Source organism: Daldinia loculata (genome assembly GCF_022478755.1).
Source record: "Daldinia loculata strain CBS 113971 unplaced genomic scaffold F4817scaffold_14, whole genome shotgun sequence".
NCBI classification, from domain to species: Eukaryota; Fungi; Ascomycota; class Sordariomycetes; order Xylariales; family Hypoxylaceae; genus Daldinia; species Daldinia loculata.
Genome location: NW_026054868.1, coordinates 319,596 through 342,749, shown reverse-complemented (window position 1 = coordinate 342,749; position 23,154 = coordinate 319,596). Strand labels below are relative to the sequence as shown.

Genomic DNA, 23,154 nt, shown 5'->3' with positions numbered 1-23,154 from the left:
TCTTTCTAATACTAGTATGGTGAACGACAGTAGAGATGGGGGTATCACGTAGAGAAAAACTAAGAAAGTAGGGATCATGGAAACAACTAGATGCCAACTACGCATTCCATGTACTTCATATCCGACGGGTTATGCTCCTGATAAATGCCTGTTCGATAAAATTAAAAATGAATAGGAAACGGGGTTAGTCTTAGAAATGCCTAAATACTAAGCAGAGTTCGTCGATCGCCTCCATATCATGAAGGCAGCCACAGCTGCGCAAGTTGTCGCCCCGAGAGCAAGATATAAACCTGACCGGTCGGGTGGCGGCTCTTCGCTCTTGGGGAATGCTGTGCTGGGGTTTGTGGCAGCCTCCGCCAAGGCGACGAAGAGCTCGCCAATACTATTCCACGTTACGCTCACATGGACCGGCGTACTCATCATCAAGTTTGACGTATACTGGTCTGGCTGCAACTCGCTTCGCTGGGTTGTTTTGTCCTTGTCCGCTTTCAAGGCCGTATATATAGAGGGTAAATCATCGAGTTGTGGAAACCGCTTTCGAAGGTCAACTATATGTGAAAAGGAGTCTGGATCCGACGAATCGTATGCATAGCAAATCAAGTCGCAAGAATCTAGCCTTGCCTGGTTCTCTAGTATAGCAGGTTCAAGCTCCCCGAGCTCTTCTAGAATAAGATAGCATTGTTTGCCACCCTGAAGCTCTACACTGTTGACAGCTCTTCTAGGCTTGATGGTTGGATGGTACATGCTATAGAATGGCCGGTTGAGGAACGCGTCTAGAAGAGACGATTTGCCAGATTTTGCCGCGCCAATGATGTAGCATAGCACGACGTTCCGTTCAACCCGACCAGGACGTCTTCTTCTCTTACGGGGTTTCGTTACTTTCAAAGCTGAAGTGAGAGATTCCCTAGTATTTTGAGGCTCGAAGCCTAGATACGCGAGATATTCTAAAGTAGTCTTAGGTTCAAGGAACGTCGTCATACTCCACTGAGCAAGCCACCCTTGCAGAGTGATATGTCCAGCTTCGTTGCGGACGGTCGTAGATGGGAACGAGGATTCTATCCAGGAGTTAGGCAAGCCGGGGGTGGGAGCGAACAGAGCATCAAGTTCTTGATCGTTTAAGCCTCCATCATTGTCTTTATCGAAAAGTAAGAAGAGATCCATGAAGAAGCGATAGCCAGCAGGACTCAGCTCGGCGGAGGCGTATTCTGGAACGTCAAGCTTAGGATGAATGAAGCTATCTTCTAAGCTCAAGCTGTCAGTATAATGATATTTCCGTAGAATGACCCATATAGTCTCATGTCGACCTTTCTCGGCATATATCTTGTTGAGTTGCAGGAAGCCCCGCATGTCAACCCCTTTTGAAGTATCCGACCCAGGGACAGTTTTAGCGATGGACAGCTTAATATTATCGAGGTCCTCGTGAGACAGGGGCTTTTCAAAACATTTTCCTTGGAATTCTTGGATTTCATCGTCATTCAAATAACCGTCCTGATCCTTATCGCAGAGATAGAATATCCTCTTCAGAGCTGACATGCAGGCTGGCTTCAGATTACCCTCCTTGTAGTCGAAGAGCGGGGCGATAGGATGTGTAACGGCTTTCTGGCAGAGGAAGAAGGTTTCGTTGACATTCTGATGCTCCCTGGCGCTTGCTCGTATACAGGAATCGATTTCCCTAAACTCGTTCATGACGGGTAGCATCTCGTCTTCGATAACTTGCGGAGTGGTATTATCGGTGAGGTCGGACTTGTTGGCACATAGGACCACAGGGACGTTTACGCCAAGGGACCGAAAATAAGGCATCCAGAAGAGAGCAACCCGCTCATAGCTGTAATGGTCAGAATAGACCAGGAGAATAACATTGGACTTCCGGATCTCCTTGCGCAGAGTAGTGCGGTCTTGCGGACGCGCCGACGTATCAACGATGGTGGTAGTGACATTTTCGGGAGTACCAATACTCGGCGGGATCGTTATCTGGGGTAGAACGGGTTGTATCTTATTGCTCACGAAAACATCCTTAACAAGAGACGCAATGAGACTCGATTTGCCGGTCCCTTCATCTCCGCAGACGCAAACACGTACTATATTGAAACGATACTGTTAATCATCTACAGTTGCGACAGGTGGAATTGGGATTGAGATTGCATACCTATTGCCATACTGGTCAAGAAGCAAGGAATCCAGCAAAATGGAGCTCCGTCGTTATGATGCCATTCGTCACAAAGCTACCCGGAATAATCTGCAATGAGGATCTTGAAGGTGGTTTGGATACTGGAGAGCAAGAACCGGAGCTTAGTAGAGAAGAGTAGAGAATATCCTAGCTTACTACGCAGCAGTCGAGAGGCGTAGTGTTGATTTGTTCTCTGTTTCGCGAACAGGAGAGAAGATTGTTAAAGTGGATTGATCGTATTTGGACCCTATTCGGCACGGATCTATGGAATGAATGGGTTCGAGGAAATCGAGTGGATGCAAATGCTACGTATTTTGGTTCAACTTTTTGAAATGACGATTATCCGATTGATTAGACAGGGTACGTACCTATATAAAGTTATGTACCTTACGTATGTACATGTATGTACAGATCCACGATGTCCTTCAAATGAGGTTATTATGTAAATTATAGCCAAGCCCGTTCGGCTCTTATTGAAGATAGCCGGGTTCAAATTTATTCATTCTGCCAAAAGGTAAAAGACGATTGCTTAAGTTGACAATTGATAGGCATATCCTAGACGAATATCACCTATATAACTTCTTCTATTACAGGAGGGGGATGCAGCCTTGAAAAGAGGTACATATGCCCATGGGCATCTGCAAGTCCCTCCACTAAGACCCGACTTCCGACTCCCGAAGAACGGGTTAAGCACATGTGCACTTGCCGTCGACGACCAATTTGATGCTTCTATTCTGGGCACATACCTACATGTCGTTACTTCTTTTAACTTATGTGCAAAAACACGCGAGTTATGTACCTAGCTAGCACCTGCTCGGGGTAGTTCAAGTTTTACTTCCCCTCATCAAAACCCAAATTCCCCCATGATCCCGAATGCCCAGGCCTGATAAGTACTTCGATTACCCCACATCAACTTCCCGAACGACGCAATACCCCTGCTCAACTTGGATAGCCTGACCCTGAAGCTTCCCAACATGGGAGTTGTTCCTGTCGATTTGAGAATGCGCAACTTCACAGTCTCCTTCGCATACTATAGTATCTTATCCCGCTGCTCTCCAACTTGATTATTAGCAGTAAAATCTTACTTCAATACATCTTCCAGTTTCACATTAGACATGCTCACATAGGCGTTATATATGATTTGGTGTAGCTTACGTCCGTCCTAAGCCGACTCAACGATTACTCCAATCCTACTTCTCGCTTTGGAACAATTCAGCAACAACCTGTCTTACTAGACCTCGCAATTCAAATTATACGAAATACATAGTGCTTCAATACCATACTCGCGTTATTGAGTGATCCCCAATTGGTGTTCGCTAAACCCTCGCCATGTTGTAAGCCTTCCTCGTCCCGTATAGACTACGCTATACTCATCCGCTATTATCGTACTCAGACAGCTAACGAGTTCGTATCTTCTCTCGAAAATAGTGTGCTACCGCCACCGCCTAGGTATCCTACGCAGGCAGCGTATAATGCCGCTGTTGCTGCCGGCCATGCCACGCCCATGATCGAGACGAATAATATCTTATCCAACCCCGAAGACCAATTCATAGCTGGAGAGGGTATGCTAGTTCAAGAAAGATTGTGTATGAAGCCAGCGCTGAGGCTACAATATAGGAACATACGTGCTTAAAGAAGATCTTCTCCTCGCGACACCACCACCCCACCCGTCGGAAGCCCCAGTTGTTAACCCCAACCCGTTAGCGACGACACCACAACCAGCTACAACTGGGACCAAGATCTCTCTCCTCAGTCTAGAATCCCGAACACCACCTCCGGCTCTCTTTAAGCTAACCCCGACAACAACTACACTATCGCCGAGCATCGCCGAACACCCGAGTGAAGGACGCTATTCCAACGACGCGAAGCTAAGTAGTGATGGTGAGGGAAGGGGCACATCTATGAGCGATGGAGGGCCGTCAACATCAGCTACAGCAATTTCGGCGCCAGCGTTCGGCGATGGCAATGCTCTACTCGTGCCGGAGAGGACTAAGGACCCCAATAAGCGACGCAAACCCAAGAACAACATGACTAAGAGTAATTCGTCCTTTATCTCGCGGGTTATCATTAATGAGGCTTTCTCGAAAAAGCTAGCTGACCGGCCAAGCGATGGGTTGTTTGCTTTTGCCAACATCAACCGGGCTTTTCAGTGGCTCGATCTGTCGTCTCCCACGAAGGCCGATTACCTAACTAAGATTTTATTTACAAAAGCGCATTGCCTAAGTCATGATGTTAACCTGGTTACGAAGAATTCGAGCCACATTGATATCATCATGGGCTTCTCAACGGGCGAGATCATATGGTGGGAACCTATATCTCAGCGATATACAAGACTGAATAAGAATGTAAGAGCTTTGGTCTTGTCTGCGGAGAGTTTAATTAATGAATTATAGGGTGTTATCAACAAGACACCGGTCTCTCAAATCCGTTGGATCCCCGGAGCAGAAAATCTATTTCTCGCGGCGCATATGGATGGATCCTTAGTCGTCTATGACAAAGAGAAAGAGGATGCGATTTTTAACCCTGATGAGGAGGAGACCAAGTCTAATGGGGAGATCTCGACTCCTAAAGTTGTGAATCATTACAAAGCGATCAATGTGTTGAAGTCGGTGCATTCCAAAAACCAGAAGAGTAACCCTGTAGCCGTTTGGAAATTGTCGAACCAGCGGATTAACGCCTTCGAATTTTCTCCTGATAACCGCCACCTCGCGGTTGTATCGGAGGATGGCACAATGCGTATCATTGACTATCTCAAGGAAAAGTGGGTGATAAGAACATCAATCCCCCAAAATCTTGATGAAATGATTTGTTAACAACGCTGTAGGCTTCTTGGGCTATATAATTCGTATTATGGCGGGTTTACATGCATATGTTGGTCGCCGGACGGAAAGTATGTCCTGACTGGAGGGCAAGACGACCTGATCTCGATCTGGTGTCCCTCGGAAACGTCACTCATAGCGCGATGTCAAGGTCATCAGTCATGGGTTACATCTGTTGCGTTTGATCCTTGGAGATGTGATGAGCGAAACTATCGCTTTGGCAGTGTTGGTGAAGACTGCCGGTTATGTCTTTGGGATTTTAATGTCGGGATGTTGCACAAACCGAAGGCGGTGCGTCTCTTACCATAAAATGTTACAAGTTAACTTACTGACATTATTGCAGACGGCGAGCCGGCAGCGCGGTTCTATCTCTTCCCGACTCCCCATATTGCAGCGTGCTGAGACTCAAGGCACATCGACTAGTAGGTTACGGTCAGATTCTGTTGTCTCAGGAGTAGACGCGGAGGAAAACACGATTGATCATCCCGTTGAGCCGCGATCAAGAACCGCAATACTTCCACCTGTGTTGACCAAGCTAGCGGACAAGCATCCATTAAGCTGGATAGACTTCACCGAAGAGGCTATTGTGACGAGCTGTAAGACGGGTAAGTGCAGCTACCATAGCGAAACCGATGCCAAACGCATATTGACGGAATTCGATTTAGGTCACATCAGAACTTGGAGTCGACCAGCGGACTCCATAGCTCAAACAGATTTGTGATATAACAAGAGAATATTACTACTGTGGTAGGCTCCGCTTGAAAGCAAAACCTAGCCAATATTTGGCATCTGTATTCGTTTAATCAAACGATTGCGAGTGGCGACTTCGAAGCGGGAACGCGCATTGCTGTTAGTCACAAACGAGCGCGATTTTGTATTATCAGAGGAGAAAGAAAAAAAACTTCAGACTGCATATGGGGCGATGTTACGATAGGAGCCACCAACAGAACGTCAAAATCTGCATCCTGCCGCCTCCCGCTCGGAAGATTCGCCCGGTGGCTTTTCGGTGTAAGTGTGGGACCCCGGCAGTTCTCAAACAGTGAGTGGATAGGAGATAAAGGTAGTCAGGTCAAGTCTACTAACGTACATATGTACGATACGCATGAAATCGGCGGCGAGGTTTGATTCTGGTGAAGAGGAAGGGAAAGGAAAGGAAATGAAAAAAAAGGAGGTCTGTGTTGTGATTGCTACGGTGCAGTACGACTACGAGTCGATACGCGAGAGATCTACAGTGTGACGGGATGACTAGATCCGGAAAGCCGCTGTGCGTATCATCACAGATGTCAGGAATGCATTTTTATATGAGGCTCCTACGCTACGCGCATAACATTCAGTATATTGTATGCAAGGAGCGAGCAACATTTAAAGCATGTGAAAGGCGTTTCGTTTTATTACCAAATCCTCATGTGTCTTCTTATCTTGGTATCTTCGTCACCAGCCAACCAGGTCAGGTTCAGCTAAACTTGCTAGCATAGCATACGTAGCATGTAGTATGTAGCTCGTGCAGGGAGCGGTGGAGATGGTTGGCTAGGGCCTTTGACACGGCGCGCGAGCAGCCCGGGACCGGCACACCTCCTTTCTGCGCGGCGCCCGTGTCTAGACCGCGCCTAAAAGAGCCTCAACAAGGTTTTGCGATCATTCGGCCCTTCAGATCCCAGTCCCGGCAGACCACGAACTAGTGTAGGTAATTATTCTCTACTACTACTGGTAGGGCTAGCAGATGAACCGGAAACACGGCGGCTGAGGTTTAGTCCTGAAAAGGGCAATCCGTCGATAACGGCGAGAAGACCATGTTGCGCACGGATGGATGGCCGGTTGATATGGGCTTGTTTTTATATCTTAGGCCTTGATCGGCTTGATTTTCTAAGGTAGGCTTATAGCGTTTATAGGGGCTTATAGAATAAAAAATCGTATTAAAAAAAATACCTTTATAGCATTTTGCTTATTTAAGCAGTAATTTAAGCGTTAATTTTTTATAAGTTTATAAAAATTGTTATAAACTTTTATAAGTTATATATTACATTAATAAAAGTAATATATTAAGTTTAAAAAAGTTTAACGGACCATTTTTTACCTTTTTAAGCTTTATAAGCCACTTTAAAATAAAATAAGTTAGTAAATTTATTTTATAATAAAAAATAAACGTTTTTAAAGTTATTTTTAAACTTTTTTTAACAATATTTTAATTAAAATGGACCGGAAAAAAAAAGTGTTTATATTTGTTATAATTATAGCTTTTAAACTATTTAAAAATATTAAAATTAACTAGAAATTATGTTTAAAATCTTCGTTAAAAAAGTAAATTATATATTTAAATGGTTCGAAATTAACTTAAAAGTTAACGGATAAACTTTTTAATAATTTTAATAGTAAATTTAATAAGTTATTTAAAATGTTTAAAAAATTTTTTTTTAAACTATTAATTTGGTTATAAAATAATTGCGGTTTAAAAGATATTTGTTTTATATTATTGGTTTAAAAATTAATAATTTTTTTGTAAATTATTATATATAATAAGTTTTAATATAACGTAATTTTTAAGTTTAAATTATTTTAAAATATAATTTATAAATTAATTAAAATGGTATTATTAATAATAATTACTTTATTTAAAACTTACGTAAAGTTATTAAATAACAATTATTTATTAACAACCGTTAAATTTAACTTTAAATTAAAAGTATTTAACGGTTATATTAAAGTTATTAATGGTATTTATATTTATACTTTTATCTTTTTAACCGTTTAAAAATATTAACGTAACCGTAAAAGATTTATATTTTAAAACATATTTATAATAGTTAAATTTAATAGCATTTTTAATTACATATTAATTAAAGTTAAAAAGATTATATATAATTTAAAATTAATCCGTTTTATTTTTAAAAAAAACTTTAAAATATTTAAAAATTGCTTTTATTTAATTAACAACAATTTTTACTTTCGTTAAAGTATTTTAATACTTTATTTTAACGTTAAATATTATTTATAAAAGTGGTATATTGGTGTAAAAAAGTTTATTTATGTAATAAAATTATATAATTTACGTTATTTTTAACTTTAAGTTATTATTAAATAAATATTTAATATATTAAAACGTAAGTTTAAAATTATACGATTTTTAACACTTGAATATAATTTTATAAATTAAATATAATTTTTGTATGTTATATATAAATTTTATAATTTTATTAAACGTAATAACGTTAAAAATATTAATAATAAAGTTAATTTTATTTTAATTTAATAAAATTTATATAAAATATAATAATTAAAAATAAATAAATTAATTAAAAAAATGTTAATAAATATTAAAATAAAGATAATATATAAATAATGGGTAACATATAATTATTATATATAATAATTTATTATTAAATAAAAAGGTTAAAATTAATTAATTAAAAAGTTTAATAATTAATTAAAGTTAAAATAAAGTAAAATTAAAAGGTTTTTAATTAATTATTTATTAATATTTTATTAAAAAGTGGGTAAAGCGGTTAAATTTTTAAACAATTTTTTTTTAAAAAACGATTTAATTATTAAATATTATTAAAATTGTTAAATGATTAATAATTAAATAATATATATATATTTAAAAATAGTTATAAAATGGATAAAATTTATAAATTTTATTATATTTATATAATAATTAATAATATTAATTTATAAATATTTATAAAACTTTTATAATTTAAATATTTTAAATATTATATTATTAATATAACTTAAAATTACATAGTTTTTTTTAATAAACTTTTAAAATACCGTAATTTATTTTCTTTTAAATTTATAACGTTAAAAATAACAGTTTATTGTTTTTATTTTAAAACATTTAAAATTATTACAAATTAATTAAAGAAAATATTATTAACCAAATGTTTTTAAAAATATTTAATAACCGTTTTAACATCGTTAACGCTTTATAACCGATTTATTTAATAGTTTTTTTACATGAATACTTTTTTAAATTTTTTTAAATTTAATAGTTTAAGCTTTTTAACCTAGTAATTAATAAAAGTTTAATGTAAAAAATCTTTTTTAATAGCTTTTTTTTTAAATAATAATAAAATTTTTTCGTTAAAATCATTAAAAATAAACTTAATTAAATTTAAATCATACGTACGTTTTTTTTTTTAAAACGATTTAATAATTTATAATAACGTAAAAAAAACATTAAGTAATATAATTAACGTTTAAAAATTAAATAAATCGAAATTTTCACTTAAATTTACATTAATTAATTAACTTTTAAAGTTAATAATGTTAATATTATCATTGTTATTTTTAGCTTTAATATCCCGATTTAAAAAAGTATATTTTTTTTTTACTTTAACAATATAACTATTAATAAATTTATTAAACGGAAACGTTTATACATATATTTTTTTATTATTAAAAAACGTTACACGTAACCATTTTCCCGTAAAGTTTTTCTTTAAAAAAAAAGCTTATTATTAATTAAATACAATAAAACACCCGTTATTATCTTTACCGTTACCGCTTATATAATTATTAATTAAAACTTAATATTTAAAATATCGTTTTTGTTTAATTTTACGTTTAAATTTCATTAATTTATATGACCACGGCTTTATAAAATTAACCTTTTACATAACTTTAAATAAATAAAATTAAATTAAAGCCCACGTTTAAAATTTATTAATAATAAATATGTTTTTATTTGTAAAAACTGTTAAAATCTTTATATATATAACAATTAAATTTATAATCCATTTAACATATATATATTTTAATTGTAAAACCATTTTATAAAATCGTTTTATAATTAATTAAATAAATAATTCGTGTATTTTAACTTTAAAATTAAACACAAAAAAATTAAAAAATTCGTATAAAATTTAATCGTTTTATTTATAATTAATATAATTAATATTTCAAGGTATAAAATCGCTGTTTATACCGTTACAACCATAAATAACCGTTAAATTAAAAGTTAACTTTTTTATTTCATTAATAATAAATTACGGTATATTTAAATTTATAATAATATTTAAATCATTTAAAATAATTTAAATTAATAAACGTAAAAAAAAAATAACTAAGTTTAATATTTACAATTTAAAAAGCGGTTAATTAAATTAAGTTAAATTAAAATAAAAGTGGGGAAAATTGGTATATCGTAGACCCATATAATATATGTGGGACCAACGTATATCTATTTTCTTTGTAAACATAGCTTAAAATTTAAGCCGATTAAGGCCTTAGTCTCTTTTATAATTCAGGCACAGCACTGAGCAATATCCAAGTAGGTAAATGCTATGTGCCCCCCACGTGGTATCGAAGGATGTTTGAGAATATCTTGAAAACCAGGAAGATTTTAAAGTTACCCACGCAGGCAGCAGGCCACGGTAGCCTCCTGCGTTGATGAGACCGTGATCCACTTAGTTGCCATAGGGCTCAGCACTAGCTTAGGCCTTAGCCCGCCAGCCCGCCTGGGCACTTTAAAAGATTCGCATTGGCCGTTGGGTATTGTGTTAGTGTGATAGCTTCGTCCGTGGCTCCATTGTACTAGATCGGGAAAAACCGTGTCGAGCCTCTCTATGAGCTACTACCGACGTATGTAGATTAACGGGACGGGTCCCTTGCTTAAACAATGAAACTAAGACCCAACAAAATATGATCCATGATGCTGAAAATAGCCTCCGTAGTCCAGCCTCTTTATAAGTTTATCGTGAGTAATCAATGACACCTTCATCGTACGTATTTCATAAATTCATACATATAACAGGTTTAGGCAGGGCCCCGCTTACCTTGAGCGAGATACTCTCATCAAACCTAGCGGGACATATGGAAGGACGTCAAAAAAGGTGGCGCACCTACCAGGATAATTGTTAGTAAAGGTGCGCCAGCCTTTTTGGCGCCTTTCTGATAGATAAGGTTCAGCCCTTGTGAAATCGAAGAGCATTATCTGGCAGAGAGCCTTTGTTGTCGTCAGCCGACATCCATCCTCTTGATAGTCAAATGCTAGCTCAGTCACACACCACACACATACTATGTATACCTATGTACCTAGCAAACTAGATAAAGCTGTAAGAACCTGATCAAGAAGAGTGATCCCCTACCACCTAGGTACCTAAGGGTTGATAGGGTTGGCACTATATACTTAAATGTAGATATGCGCTGTTGCTAAATACCGCCGATACGCTGAGATCTTTGGTGCTTGGCTTTGGTCTTTCACGTGGTAACGCCTTATTAACGTAGATAGTAGGCGAGACGTTGGAATGCAAACGGATTGGCTGAATACCTTTTACCAGCTTGGCAAATTGGTAGTAGACAATACCTTTGTACATCATACCTTAGGTATGCTGCAATATATTGATAGTGCTCGACGTTAATAAGAGCCAAGCTTTGTCTAGTGTTAAGTTAGGTCTCGTCCTAGCTAAAGTCGAGGGATTAGACCTCTAGCTCTGGATTTAGCTTTGAGATTTTTAGTTTGTCAAGTATTAGTCGTCAACCGATTATTGCTCGATCCTCCGTAGTTCGCTACATAGGCCGAATCATCGATAGATAATAGACGACTGATACATAAATAGGAGAGCTTAGGTGAGACGCGAAATATGAGTGGTAGAAATTGATGCCGTCGTAACTCATACCGGAGATCAGTCAGGGCCGGGGTAGTGGTTAACGACTTCGGTAGCTGTCATGCTGATTGCTTCGGTTTAGCGGTTGTTTGTTTGGCCGAATGCGATGTTGGTAAGACCCGGAAAGCGTCAGGGTAATAATGAAATGTCAAAGGCAGAAAACAGCCTCCAGGAACCATGCATAACAAGGTCGTAGTCTGCTGAGCCAATCGAGCTTGGCGCATGGATCCGCAATTATCTGATCATGTCAGGAATAAGCCAGATATAGAACGATCTAGAGAAATCGTGATCCTATCCTCATGAGGCAGTGACTTTTATCGGTATTCACCGCCAAGCCAAACAACGGATCTAGCACTAAGATGCCGAATCGGAGTTCACCCCCACGGAAATTCGTGGATAATTCGGGAGACACGCTCTTTAGGATATAAATGAATTATTTCCTATTCCGAAGGCTTCGATTGCTGACGTTTGCTTGTGAGCGGCGATATCAGGAGACTAATATTCAATATTCCTTTTTTGTACAATAGTTGTACGGCAGGTCAGCTTCGCCCATGGGCGCAAGTCTAGGCTGGAGATATTGGAGGTGACCTGCATGCTGGCTGCTGCAATAGGAGACGCGGAGAGCCTGGAGCTGAGGTGGAAAAATATATGAAGGGGAGTACATATGCGGGTGTTGCAGACGAACGAACGCAACTCCGCACGGCACAACACACCATGATGCGGTCATTCCTGGTGGTTAAGAAGGTCTCGGTCCTTGAATAGAATACGTACACGTGGAGATTCCTGGGATTTCTGTTATCAAGATACTTACCCAGATAACCAACACGAATAGGTCAGGTCGGCCCAACAGGTAGGAGAGATAAGTGAGTATTTCGTTAGAATTCGAATCGCAGCAGAGACGGACAATTAAATATATGCAGGTGATAATGATGATGAGGATGATATTGCAACACATTTTAATATAATTGTGGCTTTGGTGATGATCAGTCCACCCTCTCCAGACATGGAATAGCGAATACATAAGCTGAATTAGGTTCATAGTTTGAATCCATACAGGTAACGGTCCGTTGAATACATAATCGTCAAGTTTGTTCTTGCCCTATCAAATCTATCAAACCTTCCACCGCGTGACTCGCACACCACGAAACGATTTTAAGTACATAATGCACCTACATATGTATGCACATGTACAATGTAGCATGTAGCAAGCGGCGTGCTCCACCCTGTAGGTGCGACCGGCCGATATCAGGTTCTGAAAGCGAAAGCCCCACCTGACTAGGGGACCAGCACACCAAAAATCCGATGGTGGTTACCCCCTTTGAAAAATCGAGACGAGAAAAAAGGTGAAGGTGCTAGGAGGTGATACACAGCCGCTGCAAAGGTGGGTTCCTTCTTCGCTTCCACCATAACGGCCCATGCTTCCATGATCCATTACACTGCATGTATCTATGTATTCTTTCTTTACTTCCCTTTTATGATCTACCACAAGCGTATGTAGATCCCGGCCGGCTATCACCGTCTCTAACCCAGCCGATCCAAGTTCCAGCCAAGTTCCATTTTTGCCCCTGGCCATCGGGCAATCGTAGGTTCAAGGTTGCTTGAGACCCTCTTGACCCTCTAACCCTTACGAAGTCTCTTGACTGGCTGGTATGTAACGCTGGGCATGAGAGAGAGGGAAAAACCTGCCCACGAGCTAGAAAAATGGGACGAGTTGCCCGACGGCGGCGGCGGAATTATCCTCTGCCTCTGCTAGGTTGCTGCTGGTTGCTGCTGGTTACTGCTGGTTGCTGACTTACAATTTGGTTCCCGTCGTCAAAACCGTTGCAATTTCCAGTCCCTCCCGTCCTGTCTATTCCTATTTGATCGGACCTGACCCATCCTCAAAGAAGAAAGAAAAAACGCCGATATCAAAGTCCCTTGATATAACTAAAAGTAGTAGTACCCACACGCTAGGAATCTCTCCTCGTATCCTTGTGTCATACATGTCCCTGCGAGCTGTTCCACGCTCTTTGTAACTGCTAAGGACGCTAAAAACAGCTTGTCTCTATTGTTTCGATTTATACTGCTTTAATAATCCTGACTCTCCCACCAACATATTCTCAGGTTCTACTCATGACCAACCTTCACCACTTACCGTTCACATTTCGTGGACGAAACCCCTTGGCCACCTTTCCGCCAAGTGCGGGAATCACTTCCAAAGCAATAATACATGCTGTCGAATCTGCCGAATTAAAAATGCCTTCTTTTAACCCTTTTACTTCGGTAGCTAGTCGGAATGTCTGTACCTTATTTGAGATACGGTAAGCTGAGCAGTTGACACAAACCAAAGCTACTCGACAACATCTTACTGAGAATCCGCTGCAGTCTCGAGAACGATTTTATTGTCTTTCGTGGAAACGAGCATGAAGCTTCCGGTCAGCTATTAAAAGGCGTCTTAGTCTTGTGCTTGAGAGAACCCTTGAAGGTCGAAGATGTTCACTTGCGGCTGATGGGTAGCTGCCGTGTGGCTTGGGTCGACGGAAAACAGACACCATCCGGTATTCACAATCAGAAAATGGATAGGACGACCACAATTCTAAGACATACTTGGCCACCTTTCGTGGGCGAGACGACGCATCACAACACTTTAGCCCCCGGAAATTATGAGTGGCCATTTGAGTTTCTACTACCGGGAGATACCGCCGAGAGCGTTGAGGGGCTCTACCAAACTGGCATTACCTATGTCTTAAAAGCCACTATTTCGAGAGGAAAGTTGGCTAAGAATGTGCATGCCTTTAAACGATTTCGAATTATTCGAACCCTGGAACCTGCCGCCCTCGAATTCAACCACGCTATGAGTGTAGAGAACATATGGCCAAACAAGATCGAGTACTCCGTGGTCGTTCCGCAAAAAGCCGTTGTCTTTGGTACCAATATCCCTTTGGAGATGCGGTTTACTCCTCTCCTAAAAGGGCTAGAAATGGGCGTCATTACGGTTAAGCTTATTGAAATCCAGGAATTCAGCGTGCAAGGCTACCAAGCTCCAACCAGATCATACAAGCACGATCGTGATGTTACCTCATGGAATCTCGAAGTCACCCGTGATCAGCATTGGCAGAACAACATCGAAGAAACTGGTCAAGAAGGATGGGTTGTTAACAGGGAATTACCCCTACCCAAGAGGTTAAGCAGGTGCATTCAAGACTGCTCAGTTCACGGCATTAAGATTCGACACAAGCTTAAGCTCACAGTTGCACTACAAAATCCTGATGGCCATATTTCCGAGGTATGATTTTACACCTATCTCCGATGTTCGAGAAGTTGGTACTAACAATGGCGCGATTAGCTTCGGGCATCATTACCGATAACTATATTTATCTCGCCAAATATGCCTTTAGACGAAGAAGGCAATCTCGTTTCCCAGACGCCTGGAACTCCCGGCGAAGTAAACGAGAGCGACGCTTCAGTGATGGCTCCCCCGGGCTACGGAATGCACGTACTAGATCAGCTGTACGAAGACGTTGATCTGAACGGGATCATGACCCCTGGGATCCACAGCGGCCTTAACAGTCCGTTCTACGCACAATCCCGGGCAGGTTCGACAGAAAATCTAGCAGCTATGGCTCATGCTATAGCAGTCCCACCTGCAGTTCTGTCTTCTAGGCTGCAGAACGTCTCTCTTGACGAATCTCGGAGGAACGAGTCTTTCATCTCGACCGGATCTGGGTCAGGAGCGACAACTCCATTCAACCACCCACATGACAGCGAGCACACTGGGGATTCATCGCAGGTACATTCAACGCAGCTGTCGCGACAGACAAGCGAGGAGGATCGTCCGAATCATGCAGGGGGTCACCACACTCCGCCTGAGCATACTGAGTTTTTGGACATGGAGGAGCTGAGCAAGGTGCCAAGCTATGCAACGGCAACGAGAGCACCGCTGCCAAGGACGCAAAGCTACACGGGCTCCATCATCCTTCCGGATTATCAGACCGCAACGAGTGCGCCGGGTTCTCCAACGCGAATAGTATTGAACGACCCCATGGCAACCATTGTGGAGGGCCCACAAGCCGAAGTTACAGTATCAAGCACCCGATCGAGAAGCACATCGAGGAGTAGGCAGACCAATCGGCATTCGATAGGAGGATTCAGCTTTTTCCCCAGTCACACAGCTGTAAGCGGCAGTGATGGCGAGCGACGACTACGACTCATCCAAGGCAGAAGTGGCTAGATAATTGCCACGACGGTCTTCTGCAACTGTTACTTTACCATTTGGGATTGCTCCCCAATCTAAGCATTTCTATGGGCTACCAAAGTCATCCAAGCGTAATGTTTATTGGTTTCTCTCGTGGTTAGGCGTTTTAATGGCTCAGGGGATATCCACATGTACCATGGTTCGCAGGAAGGTTGGTTTCATCGGGACGGGCCACACTTGCATTGAGCGGCGAAATGGCATCTGGTTGCGGACTCTGAACAAGGAATTGAATTGAATTGGCTGGTTTTTTTTTTGTGGAGGCACATATCTAAGAATTGCTATATACCCATCATGTTGCTTTCACTATTGGCATTTAGACACCAAGAGACTCGGCGTTAGGAGGCAATGTCACTCTCCAATCCTCAGTTCGGCAAGTTGGAGACCGAGACTGAATAATAAGAGAAAACTTTTTACATCCTCATCACGGATAATTGCGGTTGTGTGCTTGCATAATGTATAATGTATGGAGCGTTGCATGCTCGTGTTGTATCAAGTATAAATAAATAAATAAAAAGCAGAAAAATCTCACGCTTGCTACCTATGTCCTGGGGTTGTGTGGAGGATACCTCTCTGGTACTCGCTTGTGGGATACGACATTGTCTATCCCGAACCCTCGGTCTGTCCGTAACCGGAATTATCGCACTCACGATGCCAGGTTTGGTTGTAAGTCTCGTCGGTGTTTGCGATCTGCGGGAATTATCTTTAGTCACAGCCGCAATCTATAGGATTTTGAAAATTCTGTCGCATTGGCAGAGCTTGACCAGCTCCTATGGACTTCGGCCAGTTGGATGATGCAACGTTTTCAACAAGTTTCGTGATAGATACCTAGGTACTTGGTTACACGCATTATTATTATGTAGGTACATACATACAGAATTACTTGCAGACGGGATTTATTGACTTATGTCTTCAATGCTTACGTACATAGCACGCAGATGATGTCATTCTTCCACAGGTCCTTTCCTTGTAAGAGGGAGTTGTCAGTCGCGAACTTGATTCTGTGTAATTATCGCACTATCTAATTGGTTTAAGCTACTAGACCGAGACCAATGCAGTAACCTAAATCACCCTTTTCTCTCAACCAGGTACCTAGGTACTTAACCCGTTCGGGCTAAGAAAGAGGTTCTAGCTTCTTAGAGCTTGAGTGGTAACGTGGTTTGATATCAATCATCGATTATCAGCGTTATATCAGATTCGAATGTGCCCACTGCCAGGGTTCGAAGCTCACTGATCGGCGCAGGGGGTCCGTCCTCCGCGAATTTCGCATCACCATTCCGACTCGACTGTCCCCCAATTTGCCTAACTGTGCCCTCGACATACTTGATTAAACTTGAGAATTACCAGACCAAACCAGAGTAATACTATCGCGTCGACTTGAAGCCTATAACAGCACCGCTACTACTGTTGCGAAAGAATAGCCGACAACCTTCGAATAGGTATTCGATCCAATCCAGCTCGACACACCGCAACATAACGCAGCATTATACCGACCCAGCGAAACATCGAAATCTAGTACATATATAATATCAAAATCTCCTACACAATGAGCGGCGACAATCATACGCTTCCTGTGAGGCAGGCCACTACTCTCAGCGAAGAAGCCGTACCGGCTATCGACCCTACTACGGTGAGTCGCATTCAAGATCCCCCCTATTTCTATCTCCTTCGCTAACCCGAACATGCTACCCTCAGACGGCCGGCTTACTTTCCGAAAGACTTCAGGCCTGGAAACATGCCGTGGGATATTTAGAAGAATATGTCGGAGCTGTCGAGAAAGCCCACAGAGCGCACGCCAAGGAGTATGAGAAGGTTCTTAAGACGATTTCTCACCCGTTAAGAGAGGGGGCGCACTTCGACCAGGGTCTTGGCGGTGTAGCGGGTTTCTTCGAAAACATGCGAGTTAATACTCAGGTGAGATTTGGATCTTGTTCTGTCCTTATTCCGATTGGTGCCTAACATGTAAAGGCTATGATCAATTCGAACGCGGAGACCGAGAAGACCCTCAAGGGGTCTGTCCTACCAATTCTCGAGCGACTACATAAAGAGATTAAGGCAAAGCATAAGGAGGTATCCCATGGGGTTGAGAAGAGCGCAAAGGAGATCGAGAAGGCTAGGAATACCACCCAGAAGCATATCGAGCTTCTCGGCCAGAATGCCGCAGCTTTCGAGTCGACAGGCGGCAAGTTGACACCTACCGACGACCCTTACGTTATCCGGCGCGGTGTCCTTCACAGACTGAACAAGCAGGTTATCGAAGAAAATAACCACAGAAACGATCTCATTAGCATACAGGATGGTTTCAAGGATTTTGAGGCCCACGTGATACAAGTAGTCCAGCAAGCAATGGATGCTCTCAATCAGGTTGCCGGTGGACAGGCTGAAAAGATCAGGGCGCTCTACGTTGACATGCTGGGCGCGGCGCAACAAATTCCGCCTGACTTTGAGTGGAACAGATTCAATGCTCGTGAGGGCCACCGACTGGTCGATCCGAAGGACCCGCCTCGGAGCGTGGATGCGATTGTTTTCCCCAATCAGGATCACATCTCAACTAAGCCACTCATCGAGGGTAGCTTAGAGCGCAAGTCGCGAAACAAGCTGTCGTGGGGTACGCAATCGGCGTATTATGTCGTAACCCCTTCCAAGTACTTGCATGAGTTTAAAGACGATGATAACTTACGGCATGACCCGAAACCGGAAGTCTCCATCTTCCTCCCAGATGCTGTAATTAGTCCTCCTACGGGTGAAAAGTTCCTTATCAAAGGAAAGGATAAGGGTGGGAGCTTTAGCAGCAAACTCGCCGGCACATCTGAATTTCATTTCAAAGCTCACTCGGCTGCCGAGGCTCAGAAATGGTTTGATGCAATCCGTATTGCGGCCGGCGCAACAGGCGCAGCTTATGAGAGCCAAACACCATCACCGAACGCTAGCCTTCCGGGCTCTGTCAGCGAGAAATCAAAACTCGAGAAGATTGATCCGAATGCGCATAAAGAACAGGACGCAGGTATTACAGGTGGCGAGACCGTCAGTAGCCCTACAGCCATATCGCCTACCGTCACCCGACAAAACACTCTCAAGAACGATACGGATAAGAAGGCATCTGCTTAGTGACACAGCTTGCCTGTCGTGCCAAGTTAAAAGGGATCGAATGCCCTTCATGGTTGAGATGAGGGAATTATGAACTGCGTGCCAAGGGAGCCTCAGCTTCGTGAAGCCTTGCTGAGGGTGACTGTGGAAGGGCATTGCCCTAGGCTTTTACAACTTTTACGGAAATTCTGAGTAGCACATAGGAAACGTCATCGTGGGGCGCGGCGATGCGGCTTAAAGCGCGAACTCGATGTAATGAAGAGCAAGGACAAATCAAGAGATACCTGGGAGGCGGGGTGCCTGAAAATGTGACCGAAGCAAGTATGCGTCAGCAATCGAGACCGAAGTGGCATCGCTTGCAGGTAGAAGGATGAGGTGGTGTTATATCTTCTCAATGTGGCTTTTCGATATATTATTTATGACTATCAATATTAATGAATCCATCTTAAACTGTCTATTTTATATATCCTTAAAGTAGAGACTATTTTAGTGTGCCTGATATATATACATGATCAAGCTCGTTGCTGGATATAAATTACTCTCTCTCTCTCTTGTGAGATTTCGGGAGCAACTTTCAGATCTTGAGGCACTTAATAATACTAATATAACTAAGAAGCCACCGAGCGCCGTTTTCACGATCCTGGCGTGATGTAAGCGCTAACATGAGGATTCTATGATTCTGAGAGATAATGTACACGCCTCGTTTCTAAGGAGGTTCAGGTTCGATTGTAAGATATGATATTCGTCATCACTTAGAAGCAGAACGCGATTTTTACTTGCTATGTATCTTAGGAGCTAGTTACTCAACTTCTTACTTTGGAGCTGGTTTCAACAGCCGCCCAACGAGCAGGCGGCCTATTTATTAATTAATGGTTAGATAGGCCGACCGCAAACAGCCATGTAGCACGCACTGCAGGGTAGCGTAACTTCAATTGGTGATTGTTGACGCCTTTAACCGTTTAGCGTGGGTGGGAACTATCAGCCTTCGGGTGAGGAGCGCGTTTAACTATCGAGGTGAGTCTGGTTTGTGGTCGTGGGGGTTGAGGATAAGTTAGTTACCTATAGATCGTAAGAAAGATATTTAAATGAAGACATCATGAGAATAGTTTGGTAATAGTTGCATTATACTCTTCATTCAAGATCGGCTCTTTTTTAAATAATCGGGATCTTACATGACTGCCTTGCCATATCATGTAATAGGTATCAGTATCGTCCGCCACGACGATGACGCTAGAGAAGCAGGCTCTGATGTGGCTGTATCCTACACAGAAGTGTGGTTTTTTTTTGTTTTCTTTTTTTTTTTTTTTGCTCGCTAATTCTTCCCCAGATCTGCAAGGACAAGAAGCCATGTCTGGCAGAACGGGCTGTTTCCCTAAGTCCTATACTTGTCTTTGCGGTAAGGCTTTGGGCTAGGGTGTTCTTCTAGTCGTGTCATAATAAGCCTCTTAACCCAGCCCATCCAGCCATCCAGCCATCCAGCCATCCAGCCTAGGGCAGCGCAGAAACTCGGACTTAAAAGAAGAAGAAGGCAACGGGGAGGAATAGACAGCCCGTAGCCTGCCTCTTCTCAGGGTGTTTTTTTTTCTTCTCCTTTCGTTCTATGCCTAGCCCCGTAGGCAAACATACCCTTCTGTTTAGCCCTTTCTACCCTTCGCCAGCGACAAGCCCCCCCCCCTTTCCCAAAAGATGATCCAAGCTCCCCGCACATGTGCGCGAGAGGAACTTGGTTCGGTGAGGCTCTGACTTAGTTCTCTGCTCTCGCCCATATCCAGAGCTATGAGGACCGACTTATTGCCAATCTATGGCACCCTCGTTTCCCCTTACATCTTTTGGCCTCCTCCTCCTTAGACTTCGCCGGAGAATAATGACTTAGCTTGGACCTGGACCTTACTATGAGAGAGAACTCTTGCCACGATAATTGCGAAAATGACGAAACAGTGGGATGTATATGAAGCTACGATTAAGGATCTCTACGCCGACAACACGCTGTCCGTCGTGCGGCAGATCATGATCGATCAGTACGGGTTCAGAGCCTCGTGAGAATTAACTCCTTTTTTTCTTTTCTTTCCTTCCCTATTTCCGCGTTCCCCCTTTTTCACTCTACCTCATTTCCTTTTCCTTATCTGCTGTACCAATTATCGTTAGCACATCACATATAGACAAATACCCGCCTTATATTGTATAGCCCGAAGAAATAGAAGCGTGCTAAGACCGAGGGGATCTTCCCCCCTTAATAGTGTTAGAGCGTACAGGGGCCGTCTGATCCGCTGGGGCGTCCGCAAGTACAACTGTCGGAAGCGCGCCTCGCCGAGCGTGAGCAACAGCAGCGCCGACGAGGGGAGTAGTTTCACGAGTGGCTCGGACACAGCCTCTCCGATTATGGCTGCTGCTGCTACTACTGCCATCGGCGATGCGAGGGCGATACTCCCTCGCGTTATGATGAAACAAGGAGACGCGGACGGCCGCCTCGCCATGCCGGTACGCATGAACCAGCAGTACGGCCAGAGCCGCCAACACCAAGTCTTTGGTACTGACAAGTAGGTCTTCCCAAGACGTAGATGGTACCCTGCAACCCTCTCTTCGGACTTGTACTAACTGCCCCTTTTCGCTTCCTCCCAACAGTTCCTTCGACTCTAAGCCTAGGGTCTTCCTCTCAGCTCCGCAACACGACGGCAGCAGCAGCGACGATATCCAGTATGGGTGGGACACGACCCTCCTCAAGAAGGAGCCCGACTCGGCAGGTCTCGACGACTTCGCCAGCAACCAGCAAGGCGAGGCCCTCGCGCCGCCGCCGTCGTACTTTAACGGCCTTACCGCGTCGATGATGCATTCGTCCGGGAACGGGAATAACAAACCTCCCTATAGCACCGGATACGGAGGTTCGACGCCCATCCAACACCGACATCACCAGAGCACGGGCAGCAGTAGCTTAAACTACTACAACTCATTACCACCGCAGCAGCAACGAGTTCGCAGTGGCGTTATTCCCATAAACCAGGTCCCACCGGATATGTCGTTTACAGCGCAGACGAGAGGGTACAACCATGGCCCATGATGGACGGGTAAGTAGGCAGCAGCAGCAACAGCACATCTAGTACCAATGTAGTACAGACGGGACACTGTCTATCTATCTATCTATCTATCTGTATACACAGACGATGACTTCAAGGGTCAAGAACTCCAACGAGCTGGTAACTAGGACCGTGCAAACAAATATCCTAGTATAGCGTTATTATGTATTTTTCTTTCTTTCTTTCTTGTTGTCGTGGGATTAGGATCACGGGGTTTAGAGGCGAGGGAGGCACCGCACCCGCACCCGCGCCCTACGACGAGACCCCACGTCTCGAAGTCGGGAAAGGGGGGTAGTTGTCCAGGGGTAAGATGCACGACAATGGCGCGGTGGTGGAACATGGGAGGGAGTATAGTGTTGTTCCCCCTATGGCCTGCGATGAACATGGCATGCAATGTGTGCTATTGTCTGATGATTTCCTTGACGATTTACGTCGTTATTTTCTCTTGTCTTCCTTTTTACACTGATGTTTACGGTATGGCATGTACGAGTAGGGCGGAAGGGAACAGGACGTGGTCTGTATCGCTCACGGCGCGACACGGCTACGGATTAAATTTAGTACAGCAGACTTGGGAAAGGGGCATCTTGGTTGCGTGTGGGATGGGTGGTTATTTTAGATGGGAATATTAAAATGGGAAGGGGTATACTTTTCATGTATTGTCTCATTGGAACTTTTTCGTCTCTTCTGAATTTGTATGGGATATACTGTCTCCTTTCTACTACCTAACGTAACTTGGGAAGCATTTATAGAAAGTAGGTAGGTAACACGGAATAAACATATCGGCTTGGCCAATAGTAACCTGGTAGTATTTCCGGATGTAGAAAGTGGGTATAGGATGTGAGGTGATAGACTACTGTATTGAACGCTGGGGAAATATCTACCTGGGTAGCCTTAACGATTCCTTGCTAGATGGTTGGATATGACAAGCCTTGGTAGATGCGTTGGTAGGTAGATATTATCAATTAGTTACTCCTTATATGAGTAAGATAGACTAGTAAGAATCGCTCCAGGGAATATGTAATTCGCCACGCGTATGTATGAGGTTCGAAGCATTTATTGCATTGCTATACGAAGTACTGTCGTCCTTTTATCAGGGCTTAGAAATTTTTGGTTAATGCCCTCAGGCAACACCTTGCACCTTACAATAGGTTATCCCATGTCTCTGGTAGGCGTG

General features: G+C 42.6%; 5 protein-coding genes across 5 annotated transcripts; 4 read left to right on the top strand and 1 right to left on the bottom strand.

The window, feature by feature from the left end:
- Nucleotides 1-207: 207 nt before the first annotated feature.
- Nucleotides 208-2,156, bottom strand: F4817DRAFT_314301 (mitochondrial Rho GTPase 1; the record flags this gene model as incomplete). The annotated part of the gene is made up of 2 exons (XM_049300379.1): nucleotides 208-2,078; nucleotides 2,147-2,156. The coding sequence occupies 2 exons, from the start codon at nucleotides 2,154-2,156 to the stop codon at nucleotides 208-210; spliced, it is 1,881 nt and encodes a 626-aa protein (XP_049160741.1).
- A 1,340-nt stretch (nucleotides 2,157-3,496) lies between these two features.
- On the top strand, nucleotides 3,497-5,967 carry F4817DRAFT_364068 (WD40 repeat-like protein; the record flags this gene model as incomplete). Its single annotated transcript, XM_049306709.1, has 6 exons — nucleotides 3,497-3,501; nucleotides 3,596-3,729; nucleotides 3,785-4,512; nucleotides 4,561-4,928; nucleotides 4,992-5,277; nucleotides 5,330-5,967. The coding sequence occupies 6 exons, from the start codon at nucleotides 3,497-3,499 to the stop codon at nucleotides 5,705-5,707; spliced, it is 1,899 nt and encodes a 632-aa protein (XP_049160740.1). The 3' UTR covers nucleotides 5,708-5,967.
- A 7,006-nt stretch (nucleotides 5,968-12,973) lies between these two features.
- F4817DRAFT_332549 (uncharacterized protein) lies at nucleotides 12,974-16,348 on the top strand. Its single transcript, XM_049302660.1, has 3 exons — nucleotides 12,974-13,891; nucleotides 13,956-14,856; nucleotides 14,917-16,348. The coding sequence occupies exons 1-3, from the start codon at nucleotides 13,704-13,706 to the stop codon at nucleotides 15,799-15,801; spliced, it is 1,974 nt and encodes a 657-aa protein (XP_049160739.1). The 5' UTR covers nucleotides 12,974-13,703; the 3' UTR covers nucleotides 15,802-16,348.
- Nucleotides 16,349-17,368: 1,020 nt separating this feature from the next.
- F4817DRAFT_357687 (uncharacterized protein) lies at nucleotides 17,369-18,930 on the top strand (the record flags this gene model as incomplete). The annotated part of the gene is made up of 3 exons (XM_049305946.1): nucleotides 17,369-17,452; nucleotides 17,518-17,736; nucleotides 17,791-18,930. 3 exons carry the CDS (start codon nucleotides 17,369-17,371, stop codon nucleotides 18,928-18,930), a joined length of 1,443 nt encoding a protein of 480 aa, XP_049160738.1.
- A 1,617-nt stretch (nucleotides 18,931-20,547) lies between these two features.
- F4817DRAFT_49849 (uncharacterized protein) lies at nucleotides 20,548-22,132 on the top strand. Its single transcript, XM_049307563.1, has 3 exons — nucleotides 20,548-20,945; nucleotides 21,147-21,446; nucleotides 21,532-22,132. The coding sequence occupies exons 1-3, from the start codon at nucleotides 20,836-20,838 to the stop codon at nucleotides 21,962-21,964; spliced, it is 843 nt and encodes a 280-aa protein (XP_049160737.1). The 5' UTR covers nucleotides 20,548-20,835; the 3' UTR covers nucleotides 21,965-22,132.
- Nucleotides 22,133-23,154: the final 1,022 nt, after the last annotated feature.

Excerpts from the sequence above, each read along its gene's own strand:
- F4817DRAFT_332549 (XM_049302660.1), top strand. The coding sequence starts at position 13,704 with ATGACCAACCTTCACCACTTACCGTTCACATTTCGTGGACGAAACCCC. Across the intron at positions 13,892-13,955 it reads TGTACCTTATTTGAGATACG|TCTCGAGAACGATTTTATTG; the intron begins GTAAGCTGAGCA and ends AATCCGCTGCAG. Across the intron at positions 14,857-14,916 it reads CTGATGGCCATATTTCCGAG|CTTCGGGCATCATTACCGAT; the intron begins GTATGATTTTAC and ends TGGCGCGATTAG.
- F4817DRAFT_49849 (XM_049307563.1), top strand. The coding sequence starts at position 20,836 with ATGACGAAACAGTGGGATGTATATGAAGCTACGATTAAGGATCTCTAC. Across the intron at positions 20,946-21,146 it reads CAGTACGGGTTCAGAGCCTC|TGTTAGAGCGTACAGGGGCC; the intron begins GTGAGAATTAAC and ends CCCCCTTAATAG. Across the intron at positions 21,447-21,531 it reads CAAGTCTTTGGTACTGACAA|TTCCTTCGACTCTAAGCCTA; the intron begins GTAGGTCTTCCC and ends TCCTCCCAACAG.